Below are 25,300 nucleotides of genomic sequence, written 5' to 3'. Positions count from 1 at the left end.
AAGGAAAAACTGCAGGTGACAGAATGCAAAACATTCCAAATACAGTCTGATGATGAAATGTGCATTTCTTTCTAAACTCCGCCTAACGAACATGGTATTTAAGGGATAACTGGCTCCAGACTGTATAAAGAGCTGGGATAGCCCTGGTCTATGACTAAGGGAAATATTGTACACTGGCTTTATGCCTTAAAATACAAATTTTTACTTTTCTGCATATATTTGTATAGCTATGCATTTCCCGGATGAAAGAAGTGCCTTACCCTCGCTAGACTGACGCCAGCAGGAACTTTGTATGGGACATATTTTCTATAAATGTGGCCAACTCTGGAACAAGGAGCGTCCACCATCCGGCCCCCACACATCCACACCTGTAAATAGAGACACAACTATATAAATATTGGGTGACATACAGAACAAAGACATAATTGAACCAATCAGTCATGGTCAGCCAGTAATTATGACTGTTATCTGACACTCAGGATCCCAGGCAGCATTCAGATCTCGGTTTACTAGAAAACGTAATCTCGAGTTCTAAGCAGACTCCAGAAATCGGATATGTAGAATTACAGGCAACAGGTTTGCACACACAAGTGATCTTGTTTAACTAAAAACACTGTAATCTCTCAATTGCATACACTGCAATTTTCCTTCTGTATTGGAGAAAGAAAATAATCCCACATACCCCTGTAATCATACCAGCAACATGGGCAGAGAAAGTATATTGGGGTTACCAGAACACATGACAATTCACTTCTAATAAATGCATGTGGCAGGAGTACACTGATTGTATTTAAATTAAATTTGTCACAATATATGTACTTAATATATATGTAAAATATATGGTTTTCTAGGGTCTCCCTACTGTTAGGGGGTCTTATGACTCATAAATCACATACCCGGTGCTTATATTGCAGCAGCCAGAGTGTCAGACATGAAAATTCACATGTACTATTTTCATTTGGGTTCCTCCACACCGCACATAAATTGGTAAATCTATGCATATTGGGCATTAAACTGTACAGTAAACTTCTGGTGCTCATATTAAGGATGTTTTATGCTGGGATGTTACACCAATTTTGGAAAGCAGTCCAGTTTCTTTGGTGACTGTTATCAGTGACAACCTCCCTAGTGTGAAGAAGAATATCTCTTCTTGAATGTCTCTGCTGAAGATAGGCCTTGTACAGTCATAGCAAGACTTTCAGTCTCCACTCAGCAAGTTGAAGTGGAGCAAGGTCTCCAAGGTAAAAAGATACTTTCTTCTGGTTAAAGACCAAAGCCTTTGACTAAAAGTTGAATCAAAACTAATTAGCAACTCCTCTTTGGCCATGCTGGAGCAATCAGCTGTACTGTACAGACTTTTCTTGATTACCCTGCCTAACATAGGGAATGGTGGGAAAATGTAGGCTTGGTTTAAATTTCAAGACTGGGCTAGAGCATCCACACTTTCTTCTTCTGTCCACTTTTTAGTGAAAACAAGAATTTGGTCTATGTCTACATTTTAGGTTGATGCCTGGAAGACCCCATAGCTTACATATCTGATAGAACGGCACTTGGTTTAGACTCCATTTTCCTGGCAGAAAATCTCTGCAACCTAAAAAGTCTGCCCTGAAGTTTTAAAGGCCACATGAACATGTTTCTGGTTCTTTGAATAAAACTGCCCTGGGCATGGACTCTGAAAGTAGTCCTATCACCTCCAGTATTTGTTTTATAGAGGAATATCTTCTTCTCTGCAGCTGTTGCACCTTGTCTCTGACTTTTTTTAAGCTTTCCCTCCTATTAAATGGCCCGTACACTAGCATTGATCTGTAATGAATTGTTGGGATTTCTGACAGTTTTCTTCTGATTTAGGGAGCACATCTAGTTATTCCAAGGCTGTGCTGCCACCCCAGAAGAGTAATATATAAGCCCAGTTAGCCCCGTTAGCACTTTAAGAGATGAGGGATAGAAAAGCTGCCACCCCCTCACAGCATTCTGTGCCTGGAAGCTCAGCACAGTTATTCATCTATTAGTTACACATGACTGCACCAATTTATCTTCATTTCAAGACAATAAATGGAGCTGTTTCTGTGTGACTTGTCCCTTCCCCATCAAAACAGTTGACTAATTACAATGGGTGCATCTAGTTAGTATCTGCTACTAGCAAATGTCAGCATGCTGGGGGTTTACAGTTTTACACAGATGACAGTGAACAGTAAAACAAGCAGATGCTAGTAAGAACAACCTACATGAAGGAAGGCCCCAATCTCTTGGCTTAAAGTGGTCATATTTTGGCAGTTAGAAGCTGCAACTCAACCTCCTACAAAGGTAGTGGTCCATTGCCCTAGGATATTGGCGGTAGAGATCTGCCAGATGTTATAGCGTATGCCCACCTTAACACTGACAGTGAGCCCTTAAAGTCATTGTCTGGTTTCCATCTCTATTTGTGCCAATATGGAACATAACTCCAGTTTTATGCTAAAAGTCTATTTACTCTTTACAATAAAATCAAAGCTATATATCTAGAGGCATGCACAGCGCAAAGTTATGTAAATTGTATAAATGACATATAAATGTATGTAGTTTGCACAGCTTCTGTAAAGACTTCTAGACAAGTTCTTGTGACTTGCCTAGAAAATTACATAATTTCGTTATCAAGCAAAGTCTATTGTTTTACCCTGTATGGGGGGCATGCTTTGGGCCTATTGCACCTGTAATTAACCAAACTATTTGATACTATTGGTACATTAGAGTGCCCTCCATTGATCAATATTTCTGTATCAAACAAAGACAGCACAGAGCAGTGTGCAAGGGGCAGGCAAGACTATAGGGTTTCAATTATGGGCAGACTCCCCTGACGCCCCATAAACTGACTGATTAATTAGCACATTAATTAATTCATATAAATAATTAACATAATGTCTTATTACAGAGTAACATCAATTGTTTATATTGGGATCTATTCACTTAATTATAGGAGATATTTTCTACATGAATTTTTCAGCAGGGGAATGACTAGTTATTTGTTCCCACAGCAAGATCTTTGGGCCCCTAAACTCCCATTGCTTTTGAATAAACTTAGGTAATTTCATTGTCAAGCAATGACAGTACAGAGCAGCATGACGGGGGCAGGAAGGTGTGTAGGGTTTAAACTTATGGGAAACTTCACCGACCCCCAATTAATTGACTGAATGTATTAGCACATTCATTAATGGAACTGTTTATATGAACTGTTTAATTATAGAGTAACATCTACTGTTTATATTGGGATCTATTTACTGAATATATGAATCACTGGATCCCTTATCTTTGGGAAAAGGTCAGTGGTCTAACAAGACATTTTTCATAAACATATATTTAAGCTGCTTATCAGTCAAAATTCCACTGGGCCCTTTATAGTTCCTGGTCCCCAGCAGTTACAGTTTCTGTTTCCTCTATTGTTACACCCCTTTCTTTTCGGTAAAATGATTTGTTCGTTTGTATCATAGTAGATTTGGTCCTGGAAAAACCTTTGTAACTGCTAAATGATCTAACAGAAAGAGAGAGAAAACACCTGTGGCAATTCATTGAAACTGGAAGGTCTGGTGCCAAGTGCCAAAAATGGCAGATTAGGTCAGTCTTTTTCACTTTGTGTCCTATCTTGTATTTTGGACTGATTTAGGGCTAAACCACACAGGAGATTTTGGGTCAAATTTGATCTGATCTTGCCATGCAACACCACCAGATATTGCAGGATCCTACAAAATGTGATCCCCACAGCTGTAATTTAATTTCAGAGCAGATAAAGAATGGTGTGTTTTGTGTATGTTTCAACAGTCAGACACCGTCAGATTATAATGAAGACGCAGCAGTGTTTCCTTCTGACAGTCGTGTCTTGTAGGATGGCAATCCTTTCATGTAGTTTACACATCAAGATTTTTTATTTTAACCATGCAACTTCATCTGACTAGTAGGATTGATCCGACATCATCCCAAAAAAGCTTTTTCTAATTATAAAAAGTGTTAATTATGTGAGTATATGATTATGGGCACATGTACGGTCAGTTTTGCTCTTGGAAAAATGCTCCCATGGAGACAAATTAATTGGGTATAATGTCCTAGTGCCTCCTTTTCTCTAAATCTCATTGCTATAACCTCATACAAAATGAATGGACTGGAAATTCAAAATGTAAAAGCATGTTTCCCTTTTCTCTAATTATAAAACAAAGCCATGTACTTTATCACAGCTGAGATATAATGAATTCTTATTGCAAAATGCAAAATAATCCTATTGGGTTTAAATTATTTTAGTAATTTAAGGTATGGAAAACAAAAAAAAAGAAAGATCCCTTATCTGGAAAACACCAGGTCCTGAGCATTCTGGATAACAGGTTCCATACCTGCACTATGAAAGGCCAAGCACTCACCTTGAAAGAAATCTCATACTGTTCTCCACCCCAAATCTCCAAGCCAGAGTCATATCCTCCAAGCTCCCAGAACCACTTTCTGTTTATTGCAAACAGCCCACCAGCCATGACTGGAGAACTGCAAACAAAAAATAAGATGAATTCTGAACCATGGGAGAAAATAATTTAAAAACAAAATTTTGCTGTTGAACCCAAACAGAAGGAGCGTGTGCAAAAGTACCAAATATGATTTTGAATGCTTTTATATAGATGAACTCCTCTGGAAACATTACTATCCCTTTAAATAAAGGTATAACTCACTCAAATGGATCACTGGGGTCTCTTTTCTGCAACTCAGGAGGAATAGGGATCCGTTTATAGTACATCTCCCAGTCAAAGGCTCCTCTCATTGCATCTCCGGCTTGTGTTACGTATCCAAAATTGTCACTGTCGATAACATCAATCATGGGGCACACAACAGTCCTGGGGTTCTGGGCAAGGGGATCTGCAAAAGTAAAAGGAATAGAGATGTTGGCAATTGTCATCTTAGATAACACTGATGTAGTGTCGCATCTATGTAGATGGATACGAGAAGCAGGGTGAGCGGTCTCTGTGCTGGCACACTGTGCCAGATATGCAGGGCTTCCTCATCAAATACAAACTGCCCCAACATCAGGGGCCTCATTTAAAGGTTAAGTAAACGTTTAAAACGAATGAATGTGAAATTGATGAGAGTGCTATTCTAAGCACATCTGAAATTTAAATTCATTATTTATTTTCTTTTTATTCCAATGCATTAAGGGATACATGTGCTGTTAATATGAATGAAGTTTGTTCCAACAGCACCACCGGCTGGTCAGTTTCTGACCACCAAGTAGTCAAGTCAAGTTGTCAGGAGAAAGAAAGTGGCTGCTCTGATTTTATTCTGCTTAGGAAAGAAATTAGAAACCTTTCTCAAATCTTTCCTAAGCAGTAGAGCAAAATAAATTAAAAGAAAATAAAAAGAATCAAATAAATAAACATTCACTTATTTTAAAGGTTTACTTATCCTTTAAATTGGCCTAAATTGAAAGCCAAAAAACTGCTATTTCTGAATGCCCTTTGTCTTCCTTAGCTTTTACGAAGGTATTATGATTCGGTTTGCAGTTTGACGTTGATATGAAGTGCTATGTGTTGAAACATTCCACCGCTATGGGCTCGTTCATTAGATGCAATGTATTTGCACCGATTAAAGTTAGATGTATTAGGTTCACTTGGGGTTGGTGCTCAACAAATTATATAGGTTTCATTTTTTACTCTCCTTTATTATTTCTTTTAAACACAAATGAAGGCAAAATGAGTCCATGGGTATCCTATATAATAAAGTTGAAGTGTCTCTGCGTCCAGTCCCTGTGTCCGTGGGATTGCGCTACTGCGCATGTGCCCCACGGACTGTCTCCTAGCGACATAGACAAGCAGATTAACACATTGACGCACCCTCACCTAGATTCAGTGAAGGTGTCTGGTGGATTCCTGTAGAGGCTGGGGCCGGGCAGCGTCATGGTGTGCAAGTGTGACAGCTGGGTACAACAAGCGCCGACATCAGGAGGATTTGCTGAACTTGAGCAGCAGCCACAGACCAGCGAGGCACCTGCGTGTGACGCACCAATCTACTCCTCTTCCGGCTCCCTCTCTGCAGACTGAGGCAGTCGCAGGCAGGGCTTCCTTTCCTCCTCTGGCCGTTTCCACTTTACGGGGGTGCGAAATGTAAGTGGATCGGCCAGGGGAGGGACCCAGCACCAAGTACTTATTTAATAAATAAATAAAGGCAAAAAAAATGACAAGTCAGCCATGGACCCCCAAAATAAGTGTGCCCTAGGCAGCTGCCTACTCATTAAACGGCCCTGCCCCTGCAGCCAGCACCCCTCTCTGAAAGCAGCATCAGTAGTTTGATCAGTAGAAAAGCTCCGTCGTTGTTTCACAGTAGCTGCTCTCCTTCTGCAGCTCCCCCTCCCCTTTCACTAACCATCCTATATAATCCTATATAATAAAGTTCAAGTGTCTCTGCGTCCAGCCCCTGTATCCGTGGGATTGCGCTACTGCGCATGTGCCCCACGGACCGTGTCCTAGCGACGTAGAAAGACGCGCAACGGACTACATATGTTCTAGCGCCCGTTAATTTAACGGGCTTAATGTCTAGTATAAAATAAAGGTGTGAGAATATCTACTGTGCATTGGTAGAAGGCCATTCTAGACTGGGTCTTGCACACGCCAGAAGGCAGATAAAATATTATGTATGTGAGATATTTATGTAATATATTGTCACTACCCACCTAAGAGAGGTGGCAGCCAGTTGACATTGGCTTCACAGTGAGAATCCAGGAAAGTGAGGACCTCTCCTGACGCTACTGAGGCACCCAGCATGCGAGTTCGGATCAGTCCTTCTCTTTTCTTTGTTCGCACAACTTTCACTTTGGGGAAGTTAGCCATGTACTTTTCCAGGCGGCTCTTCAAATGGGCTGTAAAGGACAGAAAGAAAAGAAAAAAGTCAGTGTGTATGGGTCAATAAAAACACATATCCTCCTTGTATGCCATAAAGAAAACTGGGGGTGGATATATTCTAGTATTCCTGTAACTTTAGTTGATATTTTTGATATAGGACAACTTATGGTAAGGAACAACCTACCTCTATATTCCACGGCCTGTATAAAGGGCACTCAATCTGGCGACTAGGACAGGTTTATACTCACAAAGTGCCACAAAATGTATTTCTGTCCTTGAATTTAACTTCATTAGAGTATAATTCAATCTCAGAATACTTTGTGAAGCAGCACTGCAGAAAAAGGTCAACTTGAAAAGATTTTCAAATTCTGCAAAAAAGTCCTAAATAAATATGGACAAAAATGACTCTGTTCTGAGACATCACCAGGCATTTCAGAGTAATGAAAGAATCTAGAGAAGAATCCCCACTACAAGGCTACTTATATGTATTATCAAATCATGTTAACTTTTTACTCCTTCACTCCTTAGAAGCACTGCAACAGTCATTAAAGCTTTACTGCTTTAATAATTGAGAAACTACTTGTGGCCTTGACAAGGAATAGATAAGGCAAAATGGGCTCAGTGGGGAACAAGAAGATCAGTAAGAACCATGCTAATACATTCACCAGCAATTTACAGCATTAGCAGCTACATCAATATAATGCTAAATAATGAGGTATGGGGGCGCCAACATTAAAGTGCAAGAAGCCCTGGCAATGCATAAAAGATTTTTATTGCGTATTGTATAAATTCAGAAAGAGAGAAAATACGACACACCCCAGGCACTTTGATTCATTGTAGACTGCACCTTCATGTGTGCACAACATTTGCACAGTTTTTTGCTTCTGCTTCTTTTGCTTGGGGCACTACACCCCAATAATAAATGAGGCACAGCATGTCCCAACTTCTAATACACTTGTCCCTTCCTAAGGGCAATAATGGAATAGATTTAGCGCAGACGACAAAAAGTTTAAAGTTACCTTTTCATTGTCGTCAGCGTGAATCACTCTGCAAAACACTTGTACTGCACTACTGGCAGAAATTGACTTCTCCTGCATTTTACGTCACTTAAGTGATACAAATTTATCACCTCTGGTCACCAATAGAATACAGAGAAGATTTAGTGCAGACAACAAAATGTCCCATGTGCCTTTGCCCTAATACTACACCTGTACATCATACAATTGCACACCTTGTCACTTTAGCCTACAGATGCAATGCTGCATTGTGCTAGAAAGCACTACAGGTTCCTTAGCTTGTGTGTCTTAATAACCCTTTCATAATCTGACTCTCTTTATCCACCCATACCTGCATCTAGAATTGTGCACTGGGCCAATCACACCGCGGCTTCACTTAGGTGCCGAAAGAGACCACTCAGGACTTCACATACACTTCATTAGCGCCTACATTTACACCTTTGACTCTGCACTGGATTCATGTTTAAAGGGGACCCGTCACCCCAAAAAATGTATTCCAAATCCCAATTTATCATGTTAGTCAAGCAAAATGAACTTTACTTACACTTTAAAAATTATTTGAATCTTGTTTTCATCAGTCTGGGAACTCATAATTATAGCAAGCAGGCAGGAGCCATTTTGTGGACACTGTTATTAAGGCAAGCCTTGCATTCTCTCAGAATCTTGTTTGTGCACCAGAATGGGGGATCTGATGTCCATCCCCATGCCCTGCCTACACAATTAAATGGTGAAAAGATCTGGGGGAGTGTGGGGAGAACAGTGACATCTAGGAAGTGCTGAATGGAAAGTGAAAGTAATTGCTTGCCCGCCTCTATGACTGAGGCATAGAGGAGGAGCAGGCAATATTTGATTGACAGCTGAGATTTTTAAATGAGTTAACAACAGCTATGAATGCTTTAATAAAAAAGGAATTTGGATTTCATGTTTAATTTGGAAAGGACTTTTATTATACAGCTTTTTATGTCTGGGTGACAGGTCCACTTTAACAGCAAAATGTGAGGGCCCCTTGTAAACTCACTTTCTGCTGTGCCCAGATGTTCCACCACATTAAACAAATCTACATAGCTGCTAATTCTAGAATTTACTATTTAAATAAATGTAATCCTACTGAAACCTACATATTATAAAACGATTTACACACAACTTAGCTGATGATCAATGGCATTAAAATCGGTCATATTCCACTGTAAACAAGCAGCCAGTTCACTGTGGCCTACGACATATTCCTCTTGAATAGCATAGAGAAGTCACATGTAACTTTTAAGGTCTGTGAACCTCACAAAATGCATAACAAACACAACTAAGAGTTACAAACAGTGAAACACAGACAGCAATTTGTGGGGTAGAAAACATTAGATTTAAAGACTCATTAAGATTCATTGCCCATTCTGAGCTGGCCCTGCAGCAATTATAATTATATATGTGCCTGAATCCTGCACGCTGGGAGGAAACTTGTTAAACTATTTTAGACTAAGTGCTTTTATCACAGCAGGACATTTGCCTGAGACTGAACAAGTCGCTTTGTTGATGCTCAGTCAATGATACCCTATCCTCATGTCTCTGCTATATATAATTACTATACAATCTACAGCAATACATTAATAGGTAAATGATGCTTTCTACGTTAAGTGTCTGCTGTTCTCTAATTCCCTCAGTCTGGTACAGCTTTAAAGGCAATTTTATTAAACAAACAGAAATGACTTTGGTGCAATTGAGGCACAGTTAAAATGGCCTGGATGAATATAGGGTGAAAAAGCTGCATTCTAGGGATTCTAGGGGCTCCATTCTGTACTTAAGTAATTGAATTTTCTTGGCTATGTTCTCCAACCTACACATCCATAAGGCTCTGTCATACAGGTATAAACACCCTCAAGTTTTCCAGCTGCGACATGTCTAGTACATGGGATACATATGCAACAATAGGGTTTGTAGCTGAATGAGTCACATGACCGGGCAAAAAATATAGCATGCAGGTACCGATTCAGGTTGAGAGAGTGGTTCCTTTAAATAATGGTAACAATACGGTTGTAACAGATACAAAAAAGGCAAATGTGCTAAATCAGTTCTTTTCTTCAGTGTATACAATAGAGGAGTCAGAGTTCCCAGACCCACCTAATAGCTGTACTGTTGGCTCAGTTCAATGTAGTCAGTGGCTGACACAAGCTATGGTATATTAAAGGGGAAGGAAACCTAGTTGGCGCAAAAACCCTCCCCCCCTCCCCCCCCTGGCCTACCCGTCCCGCTGGGCAAATGCCCCTAACTTGTTACTTACTCTTCTGCGCAGGTCCAGTCCAGGGAGTTCACAGACGACATCTTCCAAGCGATCTTCTTCCTGCTTTGAACAGCGTTTTGGCGCATGCGCAGTAGGAGCATTTCGCCGGTACGGATCTACTGCGCATGCGCCAAAAGTCACAAAGTACTTTCGGCACATGCGCAGTAGATCGTACCGGCGAAATGCTCCTACTGCGCATGCGCCGTTCAAAGCAGGAAGAAGATCACGTGGAAGAAGATGTCGTCTGTGAACTCCATGGACAGGACCTGCGCAGAAGGGTAAGTAACAAGTTAGGGGCATTTGCCCAGCGGGACGGGTAGGCCAGGGGGGAGGAGCGAGGGTGGGCAACACACGGGAGGAGGGGAGGGTTTTTGCGCCAACTAGGTTTCCTTCCCCTTTAAGGTTTACTCAAAAGACTCCAGTGCCTGTGGAATACACCCTTGCATGCTGAAAGATCTTAGTTCAGTATTAGACAGGCCTCTATTTCTGTTTTTCTTAGACTCACTTTTATCTGGGATGGTACCTATGGACTGGGGGAAGGCTGATGTCATGCCTATATTTAAAAAGGGAATACAATCTCAGCCTGGCAATTATAAGCCAGTAAGGTTGACATCTGTCATGGGCAAGTTCTTTGATGGCTTGTTAAGGGGTCACATTCAAAATTTTGTTCTGAAGAATGGCATTATGAGCAGTAATCAGTGTGGCTTTATAAAGGATAGGTCATGTCAGACAAATTTGATTGCTTTTTAGGATGAGGTAAGTAAGATGCTGGACAGCGGGGTGACAGTAGATGTGATCTATGGATTTTGCAAAGCGTTTGATACAGTGCCCCGCAAATGACTGCTTTCTAAACTAAAGTTTGTTGAGCTTCATTTGCACATGGATAAGAAACTTGCTACAGGATCGGGTATAGAGGGTGGTTGTTAATGGTACATTCTCTGCTTGGAGTAAGTGGGGTCCCTCGGGGTTCTGTAGTGGGCCCACTATTATTTAACTTGTTTATTAATAACTTGGGGGAGGGTATTGTAAGCAGTGTATAAGTGTTTGCATATGACACAAAACTATCCAGCCCAATTAATTCCATCCAGGATGTGGCATCCTTGCAACACGAACTTGACAAATTGGCAGTCAGGACAGCTAAGTGGCAGATGAGATTCAATGTTGATAAATATAAATTCATGCACCTGGGATGTAAAAAATATGAAAGCCACTTATACCCTTAATGGGACTGCACTAGGCAAATCCATAATGGAAAAGGACCTTGGAGTCCTCGTAGATAATAAATGTATCCGTTCTGTTCTTGGTTCCCAAAGTGCTTGTTCAAAGTCTGAGATCAATACCAGAAGTGAACTGGCCAGGCATGGTGTCTGCCAACCACATCACACATCACTGACTTTTGAAGTCAAGTATGGGAGAGGAGGGCTATTCTCAGAAGTCTCGATCTGGAGGATGGAGGGTCTTCCATTTTAAATATCTAGTTTAGTGGAAGTTTTTGTATTAATAATGGCAGTTCCCAAATGATTTAGGCTAGCCCAGGGGCACAGATTAGTTATATGAGCTACTTGCAATTAAGACATGCCTTCATAGCACAATTTACATCCAGTAAGATGGAGTTGGCTGTACCTCCTGTGTTAGAAATTCTTAAGTCACAAACCCAGAAAAAACTGGTAACCAAATTGTATAGCAACCTGCTCTCTACATTTCACTCACCGTTTGCCAAGGCGTACACGTTGTGGCAGACTGGAATCCCGGACCTTACATTGGAGGAGTGGGAGGAATCCACCTCTAAGGTATATCAGTATCTCATTGCAACAAGGGACAGGCTAATCCAATTTAAAATAGTACATCAGCTCCACATTACACCATTAAGGCTAAGTTGTATGGTGGATACAGACAAAGCACACTGTCCTAAATGCCGACAGAGGGAGGGTGGGATATCTCCATATGATATGGGAATGCCCTAAGATGTATAGGTATTGGAATAGAGTGATGACTAATATATAAGAAAAGACCACCTTCCCTAAAATAATGTCACCGCAAGTCTGTATCCTAGGAGTTGTAGACGAGGTAATCCCCTTTAAATGCAAAGAGAGATCTCTGGTGGAACTTACTGTTTTACGCCAGGAAAGCGCTCCTTATGAAATGGATGGACCCAAAAGTACCTTCTTTACAGTTTTGGCTAGACTTAATCAATAAAAATCTTCCGTTGATACAGATGACACATCTCGCTAGACGGTGCCCTAACAAATATGAGAAAATATGGGAGGAGTGGACGAAGGCCAACTCATAAACAGCAGGGCTTCATAAAAATGTGTACAGACTCCTGACCAGAGATAAATATAGAGAAACGTGCTAATACAACATCCATATGCACCTATTTCTATGTGTTTTTGTGTATACCATGTAATATGTACTGGAATGAGGTCTGATATTTCTGCTATTATACTGAATATTGTGGACTGAGTGGAATGTACCTGATACCCCCTTCCCCCCCCCTTTTTCTCTTCTGTACCCCCCTCAACTTGAAAATAAAATAAACACTGTTAAAAAAAATAAAATAATGGCAGTTCCACATTAAACTAAACAAGCGTCTAGGCTAGAACACTGCCCAGCAAACTACTGGAAGAACCCCCCTATTGCTGTGCCCTTTTTTCTGCTAGGGAGCTGTTTCAGTATGTGCCAGTAATATATATTTTCCTAGGTGCTGTTTCCCGACACTAAAATCTGAGGCAACAACCATATATTAAGAATGCTGGTGCAGGTAAACAGGTCGAGTACAACAAAGGCCACATTTCCTAAAATGATATAACTATCTGAGAGTGCAATAACTGCTGCAGAGCTTTATAGCCTTTGCACATCATATGGCGGCTGTTTATAGGTTCAACAGGTTGCAATTACAGTTTTAGCACCAACTGTTCCATTAAGATTCAAGTCAGCACTGAAGGGCAACCTCTAACAAAAGGGTAACCAAGTAAAACAAAATTCCTCTGCACTATAAGATAATCTTTGGGGACAGAGCAGGCCGGGGAGGTCTGCAGCAAAAATAAAGAGGCTCTCAGGGAGGTAATTAGGGTTTTGGCAGACAGAGTACAGCTAAATCATTTACTGCTGGGGGATTATTAAAAAAAAAAAAGAAAAGAAGAGCAGCTGTTCAAATTTAAGCATGAAAAATCTTACAGTGGCACTGCTGCCAACGCCTAGGAAATTATTTATCAGAGAGAAGAGAATCAAATCCGAAAAATAAAAATTCTGATACCTGGATTGTCATGGCTACTGCACTGAGAAAACGGTACAGCCTGGTGCCGCTGTGCGACTTAACTGCCAATTATCTGCTTTCTTTATTATCTGCTTGGCAAATGGAAGTTGTGCCGAGCATGTAATCAATGTCAGTGCTACTTCAAGTTAGCAGATCTCCAACTGAGATGCTTTCCCTAAGTTGCTGCCTGTAGTTTTGGATAATCACAAATTTTATAACCATGTTTCAGAGTATATATATGTTTCTAACTTATGATCAGAGTTGTCTGTAGGGGGGAACAAGCAGGGCACTACAATTATTTCATTAGGGATGCACCGAATCCAGGATTTGGTTCGGTCAGAATTCAGCCTTTTTCAGCAGGATTCAGCCGAATCCTTCTGCCTGGCAGAACCGAATCCTTATTTGCATATGCAAATTGGGGAGGGGAGGGAAATCGCATTACTTTTTGTCACAAAACAAAACTAGAAAATGTTTTCCCCTTCCCACCATATGCAAATTAGGATTCGGATTAGGTATTCGGCCAAATCTTTCACAAAGGATTTGGGGGTTAGGCTGAATCAAAAATAGTGGATTCAGTGCATCCCTAGATTTCATACATTTGTGACTTGCATTTTGCCATAGTTGTCTGTATGGATGCCCACTAATACACTATTTGCGATTCAGCCCAATCCCTGAATCCTTCATGAAAGATTGGTCTGAATACCGAACCGAATCTGAATCCTAATTTGCAAATGCAAATTAGGGACAGGAAAGGAGAAAACAATTTTTACTTCCTTGTTTTGTGACAAAAAGTTTAGTGATTTCCCTTCCTGCCCCCAATTTGCAAATGCAAATTAGGATTCACGTTACTTTTGGCCAGGCAAAAGGATTCTGCCGAATCCTGCTGAAAAAGGCAGAATCTTTGCAAGGCACCATGCAATAAATAAAAATGCACAAGCCGCCATGTTTTTCCCATTTTGCAACTGTCCTGCCATCAGCACTTGTAGACGCAGGTCCATTTTCCAGTGCTGCCTGCATATGATGCATAAGATTTTTCTGTAGCCCCAATTTTAATTTAAGCCCTTAAACATGTGCTATTATTGTACCTTTGTTTTAACCTGTTTCAGTTCCAACTCTTTGTTTTTTTTTTTTTTTGGGGCAGTGTAATAACAAATTCAAAGTTTGCCAGCCACCCATAGGACATGCATGTGATTCCCAAAGAATCTGTGTGAGTTGACATATCTGCAGATACATGAAATTGAGAAAATAATTATCCTCCATGGAGGGCAATGACCATTTTCTATATAGAGGTATGGGACCTGTCATCCAGAATGCTTGGGACCTGGGGTTTCCCAGATAAGGGGTCTGTAATTTGTATACAAAAAAAATCATGTAAACATTAAATAAACCCAAGGATTGTTTTGCCTTCTATAAAAATTAATTCTATCTTTGTTGGGATCAAGTACAAGGTTTATTGTATTAGTTCAGAGAAAAAAAATCATTTTTAAAAATTAAAATTATTTGATGAAAATGGAGTCTATGGGAGATGATCTTCTGTAATTCAGTGCTATCTGGTTAACAGGTGTCCAGATAACGGATCCCGCCATTACTGCTATCATTTTCCACCCATTCAATGTATTCTTGCTCTCCGAGAAGCAGGCATGAGCTATCTGTACCATTTTTTATTACTCTCCTTACTAAACTTTTATTTTTAAACTTCTCTTCATTACATTCGATCTGCTGTTTCACTTGCACACCCACACAATGTGCCTTACTATGTCTCATCACTACATCAATCCCTCATTACATCTGCTTCACTTTCTTTACAACATTCAGAAAAATTACGTGCGCTTGGTATAAATTTTAATGATCATTATGGGGGTTATTTAGCAGCCTTACATGTTGGGAGGCCTTAAAAACTTAACAGACCACGGGAATAGAATTTCTTCCTCCTCAGAAAATGAATTTTTCCAGTGACTCATGTTCTGCTTTAAACTTGCATATCAGAGCTGTCTATAAAGAAAGGTACAGAAACAGTCAAGTAATGTACTTCTTGCGTCTCCTTTAAACAATAAGCTCTATAAGCCTCCTTGAAATGTACAATAGGCTCTATAGGCATCTCTGTATAACATAGGCATTTTAATATAAAACACAGCTCCTGTATATAAGCTAAGCACTTGTTTGAAGTGGTTTAATGCTAGAATCTTGGAAAAAGACAAAGCAAAAAAACGAAGTGTCTTATGAATCACACGACAACTCCATTATGAGAGTGAAAGCTGAAAGACATCTATATACGAGTTCTGTACAACCATAAAACAAATGTTTGCCTTGTCATATATACCTGTATAAGGTGCCGAAATTGCAATCATGTTACACCCAAAGCCAACATTACAGACATTGCTAAGCCATTGTCTTCCTGGAACAATATGGTTCGGCTACACAAAAACGTACCAGAAGGTTTATGTTTGAGTAAATACAGGATCCTCTAACAGGATATAAAATAGACGTCATCACTTGATAGTAGAAAGAATACAAGCATAGAAAGTTCTCGGAAACACAATGAAGAGAATGATGACGAACTGATGTAACTGCATTTATACATCTGTGAAGCTGACGTGTTCCTTATAAGCAGCTGCTACGCATAGCCACGTGAGGAATGCACGTTAAATGGAAACTAACATTGCAAGTTATATAGGATGACTATGGACGCTGGAGCTGACTTGTTGCACAAGGTTGATATCATCTCCCAATCTCCCTTTTAAAATACTTTTTTTATTTCAAAGACTTCTAATTTGTGCTAGGCAGTTTGAGGTTATAAATACATGTGTGTTTTATAAAAATACATATTCTAAAACGGGCTGAGAATTGTTTCCTTCGTCTTACTGAATTTTCTTATCTAATTCACTCACATTAATACTGTTAAAGGACAAGGAAAACAAAATTCACATATTGTTCCTGGACAGCAGTACAGGATCTTTGGGAAAGTAGTGAACGTGGCGGGCTGGTGTAAGAGGTTAAGTACCATGGTTGTTTTCACTACTGTAGCTCCTGCCCAATAAGACCCAACAATCACCCATCAGATATTCATTCAGGTCTGGAAGTAGTAGGCAATATTTGAACCCATTCACTGCCTATCCCTTCTGAATTCCATTCAAATGAATGAAAGGTGGGAAAATGCATAGTTGGTGGATAAAGACAAACCAAGAGGGAAAATAAATGGGTCTATTTTCTCAGAATATATATTTCTTTTTTTAAGGATTTACTTTCTATTAATGGGAAATGCAAGACTTGCCACACATCCTCTACCAAATGCACTTATTCGTCAGTAGCTAATAAAGAACAGTGCACCAAACCATGACAGACAGCTTAGGATTTGTGAAAGGTTGTGTAATTTTAATGTATGAGGTCCAAGTAGGGTGAATAATGGGTGTCCATAGAGCAGCAGTTGTCGGTAGAGTATAAGAATGCTTCATAGCACATTACAAGTTTATATTTTGACTGATAATAGTCCCTGTTAGGTAGCAGGTGTAGTAGGAAGAGATAGTGCCTATAGTAGCAGTGGGATAATAGTCTCTGGGAAGGGAGTGTGACTGTGGGATAGCAGGTATAGTAGGGAGAGATGGTGCCTATAGTAACAGTGGGATAATAGTTTCTGGGAAGGGAGTGTGACTGTGGGATAGCAGGTATAGTAGGGAGAGATGGTGCCTATAGTAACAGTGGGATAATAGTCTCTGGGAAGGGACTGTGACTGTGGGATAGCAGGTATAGTAGGGAGAGATGGTGCCTATAGTAGCAGTGGGATAATAGTCTCTGGGAAGGGAGTGTGGGATAGCTGGTAGGGTAGGGAGAGATGGTGCCTACAGTAGAAGTGGGGCTAATGGTGTCTAGGCAGGTATGGTGGGATAGCAAATATACAGTATTTGGGTGAGAGAGAAGGATGGTAAAACTATATACAGTATATCACCATTTCCCTTAATTGCTGAAGATTGCTAGGGCATTTAAAACTGAAGAACAATTTCAGCTGAAGGGCCACGGGATGGACAGTCCCTACCAAAAAAAAGCGCACATTCACCAAATGGCTGCACACATGCAACCCATTGTAGAGAGTTAGTGCTCAGTTTTAATATACATAAGAATGATCGGGACCCCGCCAGGTCTGGACTGAGATTCAAAATAGGCCCTGGCATTTCAGGTACACAGAGGCCCAAACAGCCCCCCACCAGCCCAATAAACAGTGACTGCCTATGGCATCTTACAGCAGCCCCTCTGGCATTTGCCAGAACACACAGATTGGCAGTCTGGGCTGGGCCGCTCAACCAGTAGAGATAGTCCTGCAAATATATATCTGCAAACCAAGACATCAGCCTGAGACTGTGATGAAGGTATGTACAGCCATAACATTTCTAGTACCCACTTTGCACAGATGTATACAAATGAGGAGCAGTTCCAAAGATAAATAGCTGGTCACTGCAGCGCTGCCTCATGTACCACCGCGTTCCGCATATTTACTAAGCTCATTCATCAGAGCAAGACACCATTCCATCGGGAGTCTATTTGGGGCACAGCACTGGCCTGATTAGTGTGATAAACACCACAGTAACTTAATGACTGTTTCCAAATGATCTTTGACAAAAAGGAAAGCAAGGAAATAAAAGTAAATTTTGGAAAGATTATATTTTAAATAGAGCCATGGATCAGTGAATCCATAAAGTCTTCCATTCTCTATTAATCTTAAATTGCACTTCAGATCTGAGTGCCTCAGGATACACTCACGTTCAACCTAAAATTTTAAGAATTTTTAAATGTATTAGAATGTTGACCTGGTCACTAGGTAGCAGGAGGTTTAATCTGACAGGTATTTCTTGCCTAATCGCAGCTTGTGTTGGTAAAAAAAAAAATGTTTTACTTTTCCATTGGAAAAGGCTTATTTTGGTTCATTTTCAATTTGTGAGTTGATATCTCTACAACCATTAATTTTTGGTAATGAATATATACTGAAAACATGCTTGTTAATGGAGAGAAAGCAAATTACAAATTTTATTATGAAGGTCGAACCACCCCTTTAAAGGGGACCTGTCACCCAAAGAAATAATTCCAAATTCTGATCTATTGTGCTTATTATTATTAATCTATTGTATTTACACTATATAAATTATTTAAATCTTGCTTGCAGTCAACCTTGGAATTCACCACCACAACAAGCAGGCAGCAGCCATTATGTGGACACATTAAAGGGAAAACGAAAATTTAATATTAGCTTCAGCATTCTGAAATAAGAAACATTCTAAATACAATCAATTAAAATTGCTGTACCGTTTCTAAAATAATCAAGTTTATCCTCACTATCCCTCTCTCTTTGTTTCGTTCTGTCTTCATGCAGGAGTAAGGTGACAGATAATCATTGAGTTTGATCTAATTTATCTTATAGGGGGCCTCCTATTGCCTAGAAGATGTATTAGAGCTCACTCTATTAAAATCACCAGACATCATGTCTCTCTACATGCAGAATATTTGCAAAAGGCAGTTATTTTGTTACATTTTGTTTGTACTGAAATCTGTTATTTGAATGAGCTCTAATTCATCTGCTAGGAAAGGTGCCCCCCTATAAGATTTATCAGATCATTCATCTGCCACCCAAATCCTGCATGAAGACAGAATGAAGAGAAACAGATGTTGAGAGAGGGAAAATGAAGATAAACTGGATTATTTCATTAACGGTACAGAATTTTTAATTGATTATATTTATAAAGTTTCTTATTTCAGTATGAGGAAGCGTATATTAAATTATAATTTTCGCGATAGTTGAAATTTAAGACAAGCCTTGTAACGCCACAAAATCTTGTTTATGCACCATAATAGGGGATCTGATGCCCATGCCTTTGCATTGGTTACACTATTATAGACTGTGAACAGGGAGGGGGAATGTGGGAGTGCAGCAATATGTAGGAAATGCACAATGGAAAGTGCTAGTAATTGCTCTCCCCGCCTCCTCCTAATTGCTTGCCCCGTCTCCTCTATACCTAAGGCATAGAGGAGGGGCAGGCAATATATGATTGACAGCTAAAATATTAAATTGCATGTATAACAAGTACGTATGTTTTAATGAAAAAAAGAATTTGGGTTTCATGTCTAATTTGGAAAGGACTTTTATTATACAGCTTTTTATGTCTGGGTGACAGGTCCACTTTAAATAATTGACTGGTTCTTGCAAATGTATTATTAAAACGGACTTCTGGATAAACACACAAACCTTTGTCACTGTAGTCATCCACCAGGACAATCTCTGCAAGGAGTTCTGGGGGTGACCGGTTAAGGACGCTGTGCACTGTGCGCAGGAGTGTGGACCATCCTTCATTATGAAAGGGAATGATGACGCTCGTGTTCGGTAACTTCGAAAAATAAAACTTGTCCTTGCAGCTAGAAAACCGGGGGAGAGAGAAAAAACGGACAGCTGTCAGCGTTACATGCAGAGAAAGCCCACATCCACTGAGAAGCAAAGCACTTACACTGGGGGAAAACACCAGCTGAGATATGTGAAAGCACAGATGAGACCAGTAATGGGCTATTTGGAGAGCTGAATGTAATGATATTAAGGAGAGTGAGGAAGCAGAATGGGTCCCAATGGGAAGATGTCTGCAAGGCAGAACAATTTATCATCCTTCTGTAAAACAATCTTCAGAACAACTGAAAACACTGTCAGCATGAAATCTTCTGGGCAACATATAAATCTGTATACAAAGCAGATGAAGCGTTCAACAATGTAAGAAATAGGTTTGTCTCAAGAATTCTCAGATGAACCCCCCCCCCATATTTAACCCAACAGTTCCAGACTCCAGTGGTTTTAAAGAAAAACAAAACGATAAAATGAATATGGCTAGAAATGCCATATTTTATAAATTGACATTATTGCATCAGCCTAAAGTTTCAGCTTGTCAGTAGCAGCAATGATCCAGGACTTCAAACTTGTCACAGGGGGTCACCATTTTGGAACGTGTCTGTGACACTCACATGCTCAGTGGGCTCTGAGCAGCTGTTGAGAAGCTAAGCTTAGGGGTCGTCACTAATTATCCAGCAGAAAATGAGGTTGCTGATGCTACAGGGCTGATTATTAAATTCTCATGCTAATTGCACTGGTTTCTGTATTGCCATGTAGTAATTATCTGTATTAATTACTTATCAGCCTTAAATTGTGACATTTATATTCTATGTTTACTGTATATTGTGAGTGGGTCCCTAAGCTCAGTAAGTGACAGAAGCACAGAGCATGTGCAGTGAATCAGCAGAAAAGAAGATGGGGAGCTACTGGGGCATCTTTGAAGACACAGATCTTTACTGCTAAAGGGCTGTGGTTGCTTTGGGCTAGTACAGAAGCCTATAATATAATGTACAACATTTGTAGCCTACATATTTAGTTCAGTTTAGCTATCCTGTAACAAAAAATGGTTATAAAAGCAAAAGTATAATAATTATTTGGGTAAAACAAAGCAGAGTCTCTGGAGAAAACAGCATACTGAAGCCACTAGCCAGAGGTAGATAGAAGACTGCAAATATTAATTTGACAAAAAAATAAAAGTAATGAATGTATATTCCTGGGGATCAGATGAAAATGCAGCAGCTTCTCTCTGTCTGCACATTCTAAAGTGTACAGTGTGGGGTAGGTTTGCACTTTGCATTCTTCCCTAGCACAGTTTAGGATATGTATATGTTAATGCAAGAATGCCCATCCTTTACTAATGTGGGGTCTACTTTTTGTGATATTGTCCCATTATGATCTACATTCATAAAAGCATTTTTATAGCACTTTATCAAAAATTGTACTTAAATATTGATTTACGAGAAAATGTATATTGATATATTTAAACATCTATTTCTTATGTAACCTTAAAGTAAAAAATATCTGAATGAAAATCATGAAACAGGAGGGTGATTTAGACAAGCTGTTTGTTGACAGTGTCTTGAGATCTACTGATCCCCAGCTAAAGGTCTACTGGTAGATCCCGATCTTCCTTTTGGGCAACCCTGTGTTAATGTTTTAAGTACAGTTTTATGTACAGACCATGTGCAAAAGAAGGGTGTTATGTACAGTTTTTTTTCCTGGTTTATACCGTGCCCCAGCTAGTTATGCCACCAGCGACGACAAGTTCTCCCTTTTAGCCAACTATCTAAAAATCAAGATACGGCAAATTATTTTGGTAATGCACGGGAACTGGGGTTATCCAGGTAAGGAGTGCCTTTCTGTAATTTGGATCTTCATACCACAATAAATGGAAATTTGGAACTTTATATTATTAATTAATCCCAATAGGATTGTATTGCCTCTAATAAGGATTAATTATATCTTAATCGGATCATGCGCAGAGGAAAAGGAAATTCTTTTTTAAAAAATTAATAAGATTTAAAAAGAGGCTATTGGAGATGGCCTTCCCGTAATTCAGAACTTTATGGATAACGGGTTTCTGGATAGTGGATCCCATACCTATACTTGTAGCCACAAATGTAAAAGATAATCAACCATGTTAGCAGCAATCAAAAGTCTAACAAAAGTTACAGTCTGTGGTGTTTAGCATATCACTAATATATGTGACGGGGTAGTTACTATAGCAGTCTATGGATGTGAGTACTTTTCGTAATAACCCTGTTTAGATATAAAACGGCCAAGATATACAAGATATGCATTCTCTCAAGTGTGTCACACACCTACAGTGCCGGCTCTCTCTTCATTTTAAGGATAATTAGTGCTATAGTATGTGTTTCACTTGACATAGCTTCCTCAGACACTTAGGGCCTTATTTTTCAAAATCCAAATTTTTCGTCCGACCAAACTAGAATCCACAATCGGGCCTTAATTATTATTTAAAAAGCATAATTTATTAACATTTAATTATATAATTAACATTTAATTGGATTTGGGACAAACTCAATAAAATACAGCGAAATCCCAAATCGTTTTTTCCCCGAATCACTCTAACTCTTCAGATTTTTGCCTGAAAAGTATGAAATAGTTGGATTTTCAGGCTAATTCCAGCACAGACCACAGAAACTTAGGATAGTGACTTCTCCCATCGACTTATATTCAACCTTGGCGGGTTTGAGATGCCGGATTTTGACTTTTTCCATCCTCGGGGTATAAGAAATCCCATAAACTAAAAATTCACAGTTTTATAGTAAAAAAAAATAGAATTTTTCGTGTTTTTGGCATTCGGACTTTAATAAATAACCCCCTTAACATCAATATGATCTGATAGTTGGCCGGGGGTCAAATATGGTCTCATGGTCCTCACCCAAAATCCCATTGGGTGATGTCCATGTGAATGCAGTGAATTTAAATAAACTATAATACCAACTCCAGGCTGAATCTTCAGTAAGACATTTATGTACAAAATTGAAAATGTTTTTAAAAAACGAGGTCTGCTTTCTTTGGCTTTTTCCATTTAGTGCCCTGTGTGTACTCTTCCATGTAGTGCTAATGCAAGTGTGAATAAGCAGTATGTAATAATAACTCCAGCCTATTTTGAGATAATACTGCTTTTAAGGTCATATACTCTGGAAAACAATTTTACTGTAAAAATAATATGCTGGGACTGGTGGCTGGGTGTCATACGTTCAAGGCAAAGTTCATTTACTTTTGGAGCTTTCCTTTAATAATAATACATTGCAATATACTCTAAAAGCAGAATTTCACCGTTTTTTTGCTTACTATGTATTTCTAAATGCATTTTGTATTCACAAGAACCCAACAAGATAGAAGTGGAAGGGTGTGAATCATCTCTTACAATACAGTGACATATACTAACTGTAGATTTTAGTATCCTCTATTCTAAAGGGTCCTATGGTGTGGTGATCCTCTTTATGGGATAAAATATCCTCCGCTATCTGTCTATAAATGTCCTTTAATGTACATAGTACATTTGATATAGTACAGGATATAGGACCTGTTATCCCAAATGCCCAAGACCTTGGGTTTGCCGGATAAGGGGTCTACATTTTCTTTCTGTGTTTAACCCTTGGAAAAGCCCTTCCCTAGTACCAGGCCTGGGTGCATGATTTGCACCAGGTCCCACCGGTCACCGATGATAACGGCTTGACCTATATTGGTTTGTAGCATACACCAATGATAATTATCTTTGTAACCTTTAGCCCACCCCAAATCTGTAACCTTAGGGATCCCACGCCCTCCCCACTGCTATACCTGGCAATTTCTTTAAAGCTAGGTTTTAATTCTGGCATTAGATAAAAACAAACTGTTGCACCTTTTTAATCCCTTTGCCCCTTTCATCTCTTGACCTTTTCTAAAGCAATAAAGTTTGCTCAAATTCTGTTTTTGACGGCTGTTTTTGATTTTTTTAAATGTTCTTTGACTTTGAGCATTCATAAATCTCTGAACTTATTTATTATTGCCTTGGGATAATCCTTTCCACAGACTGACAGCCAGCAGGTCACAGTGGCTCCACGGGAAAAACTTGTATATGTAAAACACACTTGCCCTATGGGGAGGACGTCTGTTAACAAACCAGGAAGAAAACCTATTGTTTAAGCGAGAAATACAAATAATCAGGGAGAAGGAAAAAAAAGCATGCGTTCAGTGTGCACAATTCACTGAAGGAGGCATAGGATAACTATGTAACTATATATAAGGTAGGTCCTTTCAGCAGATACGAGGGCACCCATTCCAATTAAAAGTAAGTTCCTTCTAAATATGCCGAAACTTTTTTTTTTTTACAGTGAGCTGTGAAGTTGTGTAAGTCTCTCCCTGAATCAGTCGTACAGGCTGAAGTTGGATGGTTTTTTAGCAAGTGAGGGAAAACAGTTATGGAAGATAGCTCATAGTACAAGTTGATCCAGGGACTGGTCCGATTGCCATTTTGGAGTCAGGAAGGATTTTTTTCCCCCTCTGAGGCAAATTGGAGAGGCTTCAGATGGGTTATTTGCCTTCCTCTGGATCAACTAGCAGTTAGGCAGGTTAAAAAAAGTTAAAAAGGTTTAACTTGATGGACCTGTGTTTTTTTTTCAACCAAAACGTACTACATTACTATTTCACTTAAAGAACCTGTTTGACCTGCTCAGAACACTATAGAATAAAGGATAGTTTTATGTGAAGGCCATTATGATAAATACACCTCAGGCTACAGATAAACTTCTTGCTATAGGTGCAATACAGAATGATGGAGGCGGGGCTGTTAAGGCTACTTGGTTGTATAAAATGCAGGCAGTATATACTCAGGAGTAAGCCCTTGGCATGTGAATCAATATTTAAACTGAAGTTTATGTGGTATATCGGTAGTAAACCATTAGGGATTCAACCTTTTTCAGAAGTATTCGGCCGAATCATCGTGCCTGGACAAACCGATTCTGAATCCTGATTTGCATATGCCAATTGGGCGCGAGAAGGGAAAATCATTTAACTTTTTTCCCTTCCCGTCCCTAATTTGTATATGAAAATTAGGATTCAGATTCAGTTTGGCCAGGCACGAGGATTCAGTTGCCCAAATCTTTCAGGAAGGATTTGGCCAAAACCCAAATAGTGTATTCGGTGCATCCCTAATACAGGTATGGGACCTACTATCCAGAATACATGGAACCTGGGGAAAAGCCAGGCCAAGCCAGCCTGGCGTCCTAGGTAACCTCAATTGGGGTAGACCCTCGGACACCCGTTGTGCAGGTATATAGCTTTGCTCGGTGCACAGTGAATGGAGGATACGGTGACCTCCTAGTAACTGAATCGAAAAACCACACTAGCACACGAGACTTGTATCTGCAGCCTGCAGGGCAAGCCCTTGCAAAAGTTTTTACTGATCGCAGTAAAAACTTTTGCAAGGGCTTGCCCTGCAGAAACAAGTCTCGTGTGCTAGTGTGGTTTTTCGATTCAGTCCTAGGTAACCTGCCTGGCCACCCCACCCCCTCCCTTGTGTGCGAACACACTCTCATGTCAGGAAGG

General features: G+C 39.8%; 1 protein-coding gene across 2 annotated transcripts in view; it reads right to left on the bottom strand.

Annotated features, from left to right (window-relative positions):
• LOC108710839 (polypeptide N-acetylgalactosaminyltransferase 10) overlaps positions 1 to 25,300 on the bottom strand; it is a 75,149-nt gene that overhangs the window by 4,579 nt on the left and 45,270 nt on the right. For both annotated transcript variants that reach the window (XM_018252012.2, XM_041586070.1), the window contains exons 4-8: positions 19,616 to 19,782; positions 6,674 to 6,859; positions 4,683 to 4,866; positions 4,383 to 4,500; positions 261 to 368 (exon numbers count right to left, since the gene is read on the bottom strand). In XM_018252012.2, the coding sequence (XP_018107501.1) occupies positions 261 to 368; positions 4,383 to 4,500; positions 4,683 to 4,866; positions 6,674 to 6,859; positions 19,616 to 19,782 (763 nt within the window). The remainder of the gene's footprint in view (positions 1 to 260; positions 369 to 4,382; positions 4,501 to 4,682; positions 4,867 to 6,673; positions 6,860 to 19,615; positions 19,783 to 25,300) is intronic.

This window comes from Xenopus laevis, chromosome 3L (assembly GCF_017654675.1).
Source record: "Xenopus laevis strain J_2021 chromosome 3L, Xenopus_laevis_v10.1, whole genome shotgun sequence".
NCBI lineage: Eukaryota > Metazoa > Chordata > Amphibia > Anura > Pipidae > Xenopus > Xenopus laevis.
The sequence above is the reverse complement of the archived record's forward strand: the minus strand, read 5'-3'. Positions and strand labels throughout refer to the sequence as shown.